This window comes from Lynx rufus, unplaced genomic scaffold (genome assembly GCF_022079265.1).
Source record: "Lynx rufus isolate CCGP_SWC_20201006 ecotype Redwood Valley unplaced genomic scaffold, mLynRuf1.p SCAF_19, whole genome shotgun sequence".
Lineage (NCBI taxonomy): Eukaryota > Metazoa > Chordata > Mammalia > Carnivora > Felidae > Lynx > Lynx rufus.
The window spans coordinates 4,173,646-4,186,180 of record NW_025814833.1 but is presented as its reverse complement, the minus strand read 5'-3'; the positions used below and the strand labels follow the sequence as shown (position 1 = coordinate 4,186,180).

General features: G+C 46.8%; 1 protein-coding gene across 1 annotated transcript in view; it reads right to left on the bottom strand.

Moving 5' to 3' along the window:
- Window positions 1-12,000, bottom strand: part of FRMPD3 (FERM and PDZ domain containing 3) — a 64,155-nt gene extending 52,155 nt beyond the window's left edge. Inside the window, exons 1-3 of the mRNA XM_047081785.1 lie at window positions 11,853-12,000; window positions 8,662-8,764; window positions 4,946-4,991 (exon numbers count right to left, since the gene is read on the bottom strand). Of these exons, the coding sequence (XP_046937741.1) occupies window positions 4,946-4,991; window positions 8,662-8,764; window positions 11,853-12,000 (297 nt within the window). The remainder of the gene's footprint in view (window positions 1-4,945; window positions 4,992-8,661; window positions 8,765-11,852) is intronic.
- Window positions 12,001-12,535: the final 535 nt, after the last annotated feature.

Sequence of the window (12,535 nt, the reverse complement as noted above, 5' to 3'; positions counted from 1 at the left end):
ACCATGTGCCAAGGTCTAAGGGTACCAAAATTAATACATATTTAGTCAATCATGGGGATAGTTGGTCACTTGAAGATTAAGAGACACCCTTAAATACATATAGGCTTAATAAGTGGCTATCTAATGCAGTATGGTTTGAGGGGCCCTGGGAATGGACTGCTGTGACCACTCCCCTCAAATACCCCCATGGTCTGCCATCATAAAAGTCACTTCATTAAAAGAAAAATGTCATCTGAAAGAGTTCATATTACATCAGTAGTTCTTGATATGTACCTTGGCTACATAAGAATCATTTCAGAAGCCTTTTCAAAAGACAAAAACCTGGGTCCCATCCCCAAAGCTTCTAATTCAATTGGTAAGAGCTACAAGCTGAGCATCAATAGTTTTAAGAGCCTCTCAGGTAGTTCTAATGTATAGCCAGGGTCAAGAACCACCCTCATCAGCCAAGGAATGTACAAGTTAGAAGGAGCCTTAGAGGTATAAAGATTCCTGGGCCACATGCTGGACTTACTGGGAAACCGTCTCCTAGAAGAAGTGGGAATCAAGCTTGAACAAGATGAGAGTTTGGTAAGAGGCGGCAGTCTCCATGCAACCATAAGACGTTGAGTACTGTGGACTCAGTACTATGTTCTGTGATGCAGGGCTACCACGCTGAACATATGCTGGGGGTTGTCAATAAACTTTCATTATAACTTGAGAGAAAAGATTCTCTTTCTCAGTCCATTTTTGTGACTCATGGTAGTTACGTTTTATAAACTCACCTCGAACACTGAACTAATGAATACCGAACAGTTGCTCCTTAGGGGAAATATGCGTGTGTGTGTGTGTGTGTGTGTGTGTGTGTGTGTGTGTGTGTACCTCACATAGATTATGATTTATAATTCTAAAAACAACTCATCCTGGTAGCTTCTATTTTCTTTATTTCACTAGGAGAAAATGAGGTTCTGAAGTGTTAAGTGACTTGCCTGAGGCCGCCCCACTAACAGGTGCCAGAGTTAGGATTCAAATCCCATCCAACTGTTCTACAGACTGAGCTTCTTGCACTACACTGCACTGCTCCCTGCCATCTCTATATTCTGGATACCTCTGCGTGACAGCTGAAACAAGATGGCAGTGCGTTGCCTTATTTGACCTCAACTGGAAATGTGTACATTGGGAGACTCAAATGTTTTCATGTTCTTCACACATCTGCAAATGACCAGGAAAGCACCGTGGGTATTGATTCTAGGGTTACAAATACATTAGAAGGAGTAGGTGAATTTGCAGATACAGAATCTGCAAATAATGAGGGTTGATTGTACACATACGTAAGGCTGACTTTCAGTTGGCATACACTGGTATGGCCATACCTGTTGTAAAATATTCAGGGTTTCTTTCACACTGATTGGTAAGTATCCACTGCCCTAAGCTTCCTGGGTGCCACCTGACCTCTCCCCTGGGACCTCTTTACAAATGGTCAACTGAACAGTTAATGCCTGGCACAGTAGGAGGTCTCCAAGACTCTGGCTGGCTTACATTCTGATCGAATGGCTCCTACTGTACAGGTTAATTGTTTTGACTATCACCCCTGTGTGTACGTGCTCATGTCTCTGCTCCAAGGGTTTAGAAAGCACGAGGCCAATACTAGAGTGTAAGCTCTATGAGGGTAGGAACCACGTTTTTCCCATGTACTGCTATGTTCCCAGTTTAGAAGAGCACCCGGAACAGTAGACATTCAATAAATGCTTGCTGAATGGATGAACAAATGAGACTCTCATTGAGGTTAGTAAGGCAAAGGTGTTTGGAAAGGTCTCAAGCCAGGTCTTAAAGGAAACAGACATGTACTAGAAGAGGTGCGGACTAGTACGAGGACAGAAGCCTGCAGGGTAGTAAGAACTAAGATATGTACCAGGAGGAGAAGGAAAGCAGCCTGGTCATAGCAAAGAGGCCATGGGATAGGACAGTGGGGGACATGAGAACTAGAGGGCAAAGGGGTGTTAGGAGCACTGGGATGAGAGATGGAACAGAGGTGGAGGGAGTGTTAGGCTCTTCATTCTGCACCAAAGGTTGGACACTTGAGTTTAGTTTAGGCTGCTGTGATGGCTGGAAGCTGGGTTTCCCTTATTCCTTCTTTGGCAGGTTCCGGGTGCTGGGGGATACGGCAGTGAACAAAACACAGTCCCTATCCTTGAGGAGCCGACATTCTAACAAGATATATATCTCATACATATATATACATATATATACATATATATACATATATATGTATATATATGTATATATATGATATTTAATGGGAATGTAAAATGGTACAGCCACTCCAGAAAATAGTTTGGCAGCTTACTAACAAACATACACTTAATGTATCAACCCAGCAGTCACACTTTTGGGCATCTATCCCAGAGAAATAAAAACTTATGCTCACAAAAAAACCTGTACACGGATGTTTATAGCAGCTTTATTAGTATTAGCTGCAAACTGGAAATAGCCCAGATGTCCTTCATTGGATGGATGACTAAACAATCTGTGGGACATCCACACCATGGACTACTACTCAGCAATAAAAAGGAACACACTACTGACACTGGCAACAATTTGGATGAATCTCAAGGGCATTGTGCTGAGTTAAAAAAGCCAATCCCAATGATTACATACTATATTATCCCACTTATATAATATTTTTAATTTTCATTTTATTTTAGAGAGGAGAGTGTGAGTGGGGGAGAGGGGGAGAGGGGCAGAGGGGCAGAGGGGCAGAGGGGCAGAGAGGCAGAGGGAGAGAGAGAGAGATAGAGACAGAGACAGAGAGAGAGAGAGAGAGAGAGAGAGAGAGAGAGAGGATCTTAAGCAGGCTCCACACCCAGTGCAGAGCCCGACGCGAGACTTGATCTTATGACTGTGAGATCATGACCTTAATTGAAATCAAGAGCCAGACGCTAAACCGACTGAGCCACCCAGGCACACCTATATAGTATTTTTGAAATGATATAATTACAGACATGGAGAACAGATTAGTGGTTGACGGGGATTGGGGTTGTGGGGGGGAGTGAATTTGGCTGTAAAAGGGCAATGTGAGGGGTCCTTTTAGTGATAGGAATGTCCAGTATCTTGACTGTGCTGGTGGATACATGAACCAACAGACAGACTGACACTGAACCATACACACACGTTGTATTGGTGTCAATGTCCCAGTTTTGATATGGTATTTTAGTTATGTAAGATGCAACCCTTGGGAGAAATAGGGTCAAAGGTACACAGGGATGTCTGTACTGGCTTCATGAGTTCCTGTGAATCTATAATTATTCCAAAATAAAAAGTTAAAAAATATAATATTTTAGTACTGATGAAAAAAATTATGCAGTATCAGCAGATAGTCACAGGTCAATGCTACCTTAAAAAGGGTAGTCAAGGAAGGCTTCTATAAGGAGATGGCATTTGAGGAGATCAGACTAACAAAGTAACCCACAATGAGTCCCTAACCAGAGAGATAAAACACAACAAGCATAGTTTTTGGGGAGAACTGGTAGCCATTTCATGACAGGAGACTGGGGAGTGGGGAATGACTGCCCACTGCCCACTAGGCAATTGTACCTGTGCAGTAAGGTAGGGAGGAAGGGTTCTACCAGTTACATCCACTGAGGGGTGGAACATGTCTGCCCAGAGATACAGGAGAATTGCAATTGAGAAAGGCAATTGAGAAAGGCCTATTTGCCAGGGAGCATGTATGGGGCGGGGGAGAGAGAGAGAGAATATGAACGTGCATGCATAAATGTGTGTGTGTGAAGTTCACACTGACACAGAAGATGGCTGGGGGCCATGGGGAGAGGCAGGTAGAGCCAGAGCTTGATTTGAACTCTGTCCCCAACACATGAGCCCATGCTCTGCGCCTGCGCACCATCTCTGTCTTTGCACAGAAACGTTGTCTCTGGAAACTCTTTCCCTCTGTCTCTTCCTGGGGAATCCTGCCCCAATCTCTAGAGGTCCATATCAGATGCAGCTTCCTCTGTGAAGGCTCTCCTGATTTCATGCCCCCCACCCCAACAGGTGTGACCTCTCCTGTGGCCATGGGGGTGGGACATCAGTGCTGGAGGGCAGGGGAGTGTTGGGGGACTGAGAAGGGACAACTAGGCCTGGAGGTGGAAGAAAGGTTCTGAGTTTTGCATATAAGAGTTTTACACCCGGGTCTGTGCATTTAAGTTAAGATTACTACAAGAATGTAACCTAGGAATGGACATTGGGCCTTCTACATCCAACTCTTGAGGAGAGGGGCTTGGGATTTTTATTTTTAATAAGCACTCCTGTGACTATTATGATCAGTCGAGTTTGGAAAACACTATTCTAGTCTAAACCCCTCAATCTGTAGATGGGGAAACAGGTTCAGAAAAGGAAACTGACCCACCCAAGGTCACACAGCCAGTTAGTGACTGTGCCAGGACAAAGATGAACCTGTTCAACTGTACTTTCCCACCAACTTCATATTAAATTCCCCACATTCAGTGCTGAGTCTCATACATTGTAGGCCATTTAGTAAATACGGGGATGGATGGATGGATGGATGGATGGGTAGGTGGATGGATGAATGGATGAAGCTAGCTAGCTAGCACCCACCATCGGCAAGGACTTCATGGGGGTTGGACACTGGACAGGTAAATTTTGATGGGACACAGCCAAAAAAGAGGGAGAAAATCTGTCTGGGACTGGGGGGCAGTGAGCGGCCTAAATGAGGTAAAGCACAAGGCACAGGGCAGAACATAGCACTGTGTGACCTTTCAGAATTCAAGCCTTGAATGTGAAAGTAGATAAGATGTTCAGAAGGTATGCTTTCAGGTCACTCCTAAATCTCCGGCTCACAACATGTTGATTCTGGGATGTCCCTCCACCCGCCCTCGCATCACTGTCACTTTCCAATATGGGATTCTCTCATCTTGATCAGGAGGAAGGGCAGATGGCAAAGAGGCTCACTCACCTGATGAGTGTGCAGAACTGTAAGAACGATGAATTCCTTAGCGCTCCTACAGAGAGAAGAAGGAACAGGAGAGCAGTGTATCATGCACCAGGTATTCATCTGGCACAAGAAGCAACACCAGAATTTTCCCCTGGGCTGCATTCAGGGATATGGATTAGGCCAGAGGGCGCTCTGAGTATCTGCCTGGCTGCCTTGCCTCCCATCATTTGTGGTGGTTGACGTAAAGCATCCATATAGGCTCACGCAGGCATCTGTAGATGGTATTACCATTATCTCTGGGGCTTTCATTTTTCAGGCCTTCTTTTTATATTCCTTCTCATATTCTCTCTGTAGAAATCCCCAAACCTTAGGAGCAATTTTAGCTGTAGAAGAGAAAATTCTCAAGGAAAACTAAAGGCCTGAATTATGGCACTCAAAGGGCACAGTCTGAGTCCCGGGAACCATGTACCATGATTATTGGCAATTTGGTATTTAAGCAAGAGGAGAAATTCAAAGGAAAACCCCAAAGGAGGTCATTTGGTTATCATGACTCATACTCAGCAGATTTGTTTTAATTGAAGGACCAAAAACTAAGAGCTAGGGAGCAACAGATGGAACCAAGACTCTCCAGATAGCAAATATTCAAAAGGGTGAAGAATTTGAAACTCTTCCTTATGCCAATGATCAGACAGGCCATGAGGTATGAAAATTATCTCCCGGGAATACATAATCCTTCAAAATAGCTGGAAGAAATGGAAAGAGTTTGCCCTGAAGGAATGTCCCCTCTCCTTGCTGGGCTTTTTCATATGTTTCTGGGGAAAAAAGGTATTCAAGAAGCAGAGTCAAGACCACTTGGTTCTAGGTATTCAAGAAAGGCCAAGCCTCCCTCCCCATGCATGGACTTGGAACTTGGAGAGGCAGAGTCCAGGGATGAATCAACTCCAGGGTCTGAGGAGCTCCGGGGAGAAGGAAGGAGTTGTGTTCCAGAAAACACGACAGAAAAATTGGTCTCTTGACCAGGGTAGGGCAGAGTGTAAGTCGGATTATGTGATGAGTCTGCCCCAGCCCCTGCCACATTTCCCCATTTCATGGGGGAACAAAGCCAAAGTCCTTACAGTGGCTACAACTCTACCCCTCTTTACCCCACTTCCTATAGTGGCTTCTCCCCTGTCCCCCAAACACGCCAGATACACTCCTGCCTCAGGGCCTTTGCACTGGCTCTTCTCTCTCTGACACCCTCACTCCTTAAAATCTTTCTTCAGTTTTTACCTTCTCACTGGCAAGGCTATTTAATTTTTTAATTCTTTTAAATGTTTATTTATTTTTGAGAAAGAGAGAGAAAGAGAGCGCACGTGGGGGAGGGATAGAGAGAGAGGGAGACACAGAATCTGAAGCAGGCTCCAGGCTCTGAGCTGACAGCAGACAGCCCAACAGGGTGCTTGAACCCACAAACTGTGAGATCATGACCTGAGTGGAAGTTGGACGCTTAACCGACTGGGCCACCCAGGTGCCCCCTGGCCAGGCATCAGCATCCCTGTGCCCAGCACTCCTGTTTGCCCTGATCCACTTTCTACTTTTCAATAACCTTCATCAATTTCCAGCATACTGTACAATTACATATTTATCATGTTTATTGTTAAGGTATATCTCCTTCCACTAGCGTGTAAACTCCAATGGGATTTTTATCTTATTCATTGCTGTGTATTCAGTGCCTGGAACAGTGCCTGGCGCAGAGCAGACACTTGTTAACAAATATTCATTGAAGGAATGAAATAAAAATCTGCTAGCCCCCAAGGTCATCAAATAAGTGAGCTCTGTCTTGATCCCGAAGGAGCTCTGGACTCCTTCACAAAATGGGGCTGCCTGTTCTAGGGTGCAAAGATATTCATTGGAAGCAAAGCAAGGACTTCTGGAGGGCCAGGTTGAAAGAACCCCAACATGCCCTCATGGGGTTGAAAGGACTTACCCAATTTTGGTGTGGTGGTGGAGGGTGAAGGGTGGAATGGGGAGGGGGGATGCAATGGACAACTGAACTTGTAGAAGAGACAAACTAAATGTCATTAGAGACCAGATGTATTCCAAGATATGAGCTGGAGGGGAGCCTGTCAAGGAAGGCCTGCTCTGGACTTCAGGAGGGGGTATTCCAAGTGCCTCCAGAGCTTGTGAGAGGGTGCTGTCCCATATACAAGTGCTAGGTCCGCCTTTGAAGGGGAGGGAGGGGCACTGGCAAACAAGAAAGATGAGTGGGATGAAAAACATTCTAAACCAGGAGGGCTTGAAGGAGATGGAGGCAGACATAGAGTAGACTACACAAGGCACAGAGAGAGGTGGGGGGAGGCACATGGTTCCATTTGGGAGGAGACAGCCAAGGTCACCAAAAATGAAGACAACCCATGCAATTTAGAGCCTTTATCCTTTAAGGTAACCTTTAGAGCACCTCTATCCTTTTATTCCTTATCAATACATCTATGCAAGGGGGCATGTGGGTGGTGTGTATGTGTGCATGTGGTGGGAATATGAGGTAGGGGAGTGTGTACAGTGTGTGTATGTGTGTGTGTGTTATGTGGTATGCATGGTTTGTGTGTGGGATGTGTGTGTGGTATGTGGTATGCACCGTGTGTGTGTTGTATGCAGTGTGCATGGTTTGTGTGTGTGGTACATGGTGTGCCTGGTGTGTGTGTGTGTGTGTGTCATGTGGTAGGCATGGCTTGTGTGTGTGGTATGTGTTATGTATGGTGTGTGTGTGGTATGTGGTATGCACAGCATGTGTGTCGTATGTAGTGTGCATGGTTTGTGTGTGTGGTATGTGGTATATGATGTGCATGGTGTGTGTGCGGTATGTAGAGTCCATGGTTTGTGTAGGGTGTGTGTGTGATATGTGGTGTGCATGGTGGTATAGGGTGTGTGTGTATGGTATGTGTTATGCATGGTGTGTGTGCATGGTATGTGGTGTGCATGGTGTGTGTGGCATGTGGTATGCATGGTTTGTGTAGGGTATGTGTATATGGTATGTAGTGTTCATGGTTTGTGTGTGTGTATGTGTGTGTGTGTGTGTGTGTGTGTGTGTGTGTGCATGTGTGGTGTGGTATGCATGGTATGCATGTATGGTATGTGTAGGGGTGAGGAAGGGGAAACGCCAACATGATTACCTCCATGTACAGATGGTTGTGGTCCCCCTGGTACTCTTTTCTCTCTCTCACTTGCCCCCATCTGTGGAAGGCACTAACAGGTCACACACACAGTGAGCAAAATACACAATGCCAGGTTCCCTTCCCAAATCCATCGGCCAGAGATTCAGATTTTCTTTTCCTTTGGGGAGGGCATGGAGAGGTGAGGAACAATGTCTTGCTCACACTGGGCTTATCTCAGAATGTTCTTTTAATGGCTTGTTTGGTTCTCATTGCTCAACTGGTCTGTCCCACTGCACAGTAAATCAAACACCAAGGGGTTCAGGTGAGGGCTGTGGTAAGGTGGAGGGAGGTGAGGTGAGCTCTTGCAGGAAGCTATTCTTTGTTCACATCGCTGGAGAAGGCTACGCCAGAGAGTGTGAGGGACCCTGAAGCCCTGGAAGGGCTGGCCCCTGAAGTCCTGGGTAGCCAGGAGCCCTGGCTAGGGCTTCTCTGCCTGAAGGGCTTCCCTCTCAGGGCCAGAGGACTGTGGGAGCCCATATTCCACCGGTGGGACAGGGGAGGGGTCAGTGCTCAGCTACCTGCCAAGGCCCAAGAGGCCCCTGTTACCTGATGAGTTCTATGAACCTCTCCCTGGGGGCTTCACTCACGTCCTCCTCATTAATAGCCACAATCTGGTCACCAGCCAGGAGCTTGTCCTCAGAGGGGCCTCCTGCAGAGGAGAGGAGAGAGGCATGAGGGCTTGGAGCCACTGCTGGGAAAGCGCAGGTCTGGGTGGGAGTCGCCAGTGCCTGAGGGAGCTGAAGCGGGTCCTGAAGTATGTAGGAAACAGCGCATGCTGCATAGGCTGGTGGTAGGGGTATTGTTCATGCCACTGCTGCCTGTGCCAGACACAGGGCAGAAGACTGAAGAACAAGTATAGCGTGGACCTCCTATGGCTGGGAGTAGTGTGCTACCAGAAGGTCCCAAGCCCAGGCCTGGCCCTCAGACAAGGTTAATAAATGTGCTTTCTTGGCCTGGTTCTAAAGAGGGACACGGATTTCCCTTTCACCAGGAGGGATCAGCTGAGGCCTGAGGAATGACGTCCAGGCTACCGATGCTGGTATAGGTGAAGGGAGGTGTGAGAAGGAATCTTCTTACCTGAGCAACATTCATACTCACTGGTCTAGAATGATTTAGGCATTCACCTGCCTGAAGACAGGGGGATGGACTAAAAGACCCCCAAAGGGTTTATTTTCCTTCATCTCTGAGAGATGCTGCTCTTTAGTAAATAAGGGAACAAGCACAGACCCTAAATCACAGGTAGTCAGAAATTTGCTTTCTCTCCTTCCCATCTCTACTGCCGAGGTTAAGAAGGCAGACTTGTCTGAGGGCCCTACCTCCTTGGTTGGAGTAAAGGGTGGGGGTAGAGAGGTGCCACAGGGTGCATTGCCTCTGGTGTTTAGCCAAGATCAAGGAGAAAAGCTTTTCAGAGATTCAGCTGGAATGAGAAGTCAGGCCCAGCCCCACTCAAACCCAAAAGAAATATTTACTGATGTGTCCCACTCTCAAACCAGCCTTGACTCTTGTTTGTGTCTGCTGCAAAGGGCAGGATCCCAACTGTTCCCTCTCTCTACAAAGAAGTGTGCTGTGCAAATTCCAGAAGCATGAACATACAAAACAACTCTGTCACTTGAGCATGGCCCAATGGCTCAGGAGCATGGGGCCTGTGTGCTGAGGGTGGCTATGTGGCTCGACGAGCAAACTCACCACTCCAGCTGCACTGGCCCTCAACCCACTAGGCCAAGTCTCCTGATGGCACAGTGGCTTCAAGAGCAGGGAACGGGGTGGTGCAGCCAGCCCAATCTGAACTCCAATTCCAAATCTGCAATTCACTGGCTGTGTGACCTTGCATGAGACATTTAATCTCTGTGAGTCTCTCTTTCCTCATTTGTAAAATGGGAAAATAACAGTGGCTACACATCACAAGAACAGTTGGGAGGATGAAGGAGATGATGAATGTACAGCGCTTAAAAAACAGTTGATCGATGTTGGTAAGAATTCGATAAATGGGAGTTATTATCCTCCAAAGGGGTGATCCCTTCAACTCATTTCATTCCTTCTACCTACTTCTGACAAAATGCCAGTCTTTTCGTAGAGGCCACTTATTCCTCCCTCCTCCCTTCCTTCCTTTTAATGGAAGAGGTCCTCATGGAACTCAACTCTACTGCTCTCATGGATGGTTTGTTGGCTTGCTCAATAGTGATTGTTTCTCTATAGGATGCTCCTTGTCTTGTATCTTATCATCTCAAGTACAGAACCAAAAAGTCATCTGTGTGTGAGAGCCACCGGAGCCAGAAACAGCTCTCTAAATCAGCCCACATCTTTAGAGAACTGTGCCTGCCAACCCCATGACTTTCTGTGGCTCCTGCCTGTGGCTTTCCTTCTCTCCACTCCTCCAACTCTGCCTCTTCATTTTCATACGGCTTGAAGCTGACTGCCTTTTCTAGGCTTAGGGGCTTCCTTCGGCCCTGTAAATCCCGTCTCCTTTGAAGTTAAAAGCAGGGGCTCCTGGTGGTCTGTTACTCAGTTTTTTTTTTCTGATTCCTCCTACCCAGGACAGATTTGATTTCTGATCAGAGACTCAAAAGCCTTTCCACCAAACTGCATGACTGACTTGGGAGCCTTAGGTCAGCCACGAACTCCTGTACTGAATTGTTTATTTTTTATTTTTTTCTCTATGCCCTCTAGTTGAAAAGGGAGCTTACAAAAATCTTTTTCTTTTCCTTTGAGGATTGAAAAATTCATCAAATTTCTGCTAGACCAGTTTTGTACTCCAGCTGCTCCTCTTGACTGAGCGAGAAACTGTTGTAAACATTTAAAGCCTCAGGCCCAGCAAGCCAGGAATAAAGCTTTTTTCTGTCTGTCTTTTCTGTCAATGCTTAGCAGATGTGGAACAAAACAGTGCTTGGGCCATTTCCCATCTCATTCATGATGGCAGGATTCCACAGTTCAGGTGGGGCTTTCCCGTGTTCTGCCCCATATGGTCCCATTCAAGCCCTGCTTCTCCCGTGTGGCATCAGACAGGCCCAGGGTCAAGTCCTGACTCTGCTGTTTCCTCCACGAGTGCCCCTGGACAGGTCATTTCCTTTCCTCTATGCCTCAGTTTCCTCATTTGCAAAATGGGAATGACTACTTACCTTGCAGGCTTGGCTGTGAGGATTAAGCAAGATGATGAAGGCACAAAATGGGTTCTTAATCAATGGTGGCTGCTGTTACTGCCACTGTGGTATTTGGAGATTTCGCTCTCCTCTCCCCTCCTCTCCCACCTACGGCCTGTATCCTGATTCCAGTCTTCAAGGGCTGACCTTTTTCATGACTGTGTAGCAGTCTCCACAGCCTGATGGCTAGATTCTTGGGGATATGAACTGTGTCCTATACTTTCCCTATAGTCTTGCTGCGCTTAGAGTAGGCAATTTATAAATACTTGTTGAATTCACTTGAATAGGTATTTCTCATCCAAAGGCAGTCTGGCTCTTTTACGAAGGTTCTATGCAAAGGGAGGCTTTATTAAGAATGAGGTCCTACCCTACTAAACCATCAACTGTGGCCTCTGTCTAGGCCCCAGACAGCCTCCATGGCTTGCGTCAATCACTCTCAAAGCCCAGCTCCCTCACACGGTTATTAGTTGGCAAGCCTTTGCCCACTCTTTGTGAATTCCTGGGGAATACAACAGTGAGCTGAGCTCTGTTCTTTGGGAAGATGAGTGGGTGCTGGGGGATAGGATCCAGGGCCAGGGGGACACTCTGAAGAACACCTACCTGGCCTCACAGACCGCACCACCACAGGCCGCTCACTGCCAGCCACGAAGCCAAAGCCATATATAGGGTCTCGGTGAATGGTCACTTGTCGCAGTGTCTCTGCTGGCAGCTGCTCACATTCCATATCATTTGCGCTCTCTTCCTGCATCACATGACTGAGGGAAGGGGAAGATGGGAGCAAAACAAGACGCAAAGGCGACTAAGCCTCAGAGCCAGCTGGGAGGGACACTGGTTAGGGCGCTGGCCATGGCACCTGAGAGTTCACACGTTTAGCTTCCTGCGTCCTCTGGAACCAGCAGAGGCAATGGCGGCCTCCTATCTCAGGCTGAAGAAAGATACGTCTAGAAAGGAAAAGCCACTGTCTACAGGGCCAGAGCCCACAGAAAAAAGCTGTTGCCAAGAACTTGACATTAGATTCAGCCCTTTCCTCCAACGTATGGGGACTCTCTAGAAGGAGCGTAAATGCAAATATGTTATTATGAAAGTTAACCGGCATTGCCCACTAAGTTGGCTAGTAACTCCCTAAGGGAAACCAAAACCTTGAGGAAGGGACCACCAAACAGGCAAGTAAGTGGGGAAGGGAGGCAAAGTCATTTCAGAATACACCTTCATGAAGTCCTTGTGCAATTATAAACTTTAATATCCCTTAGACCATATATAAGAATAAACTATTTAGATGGCAT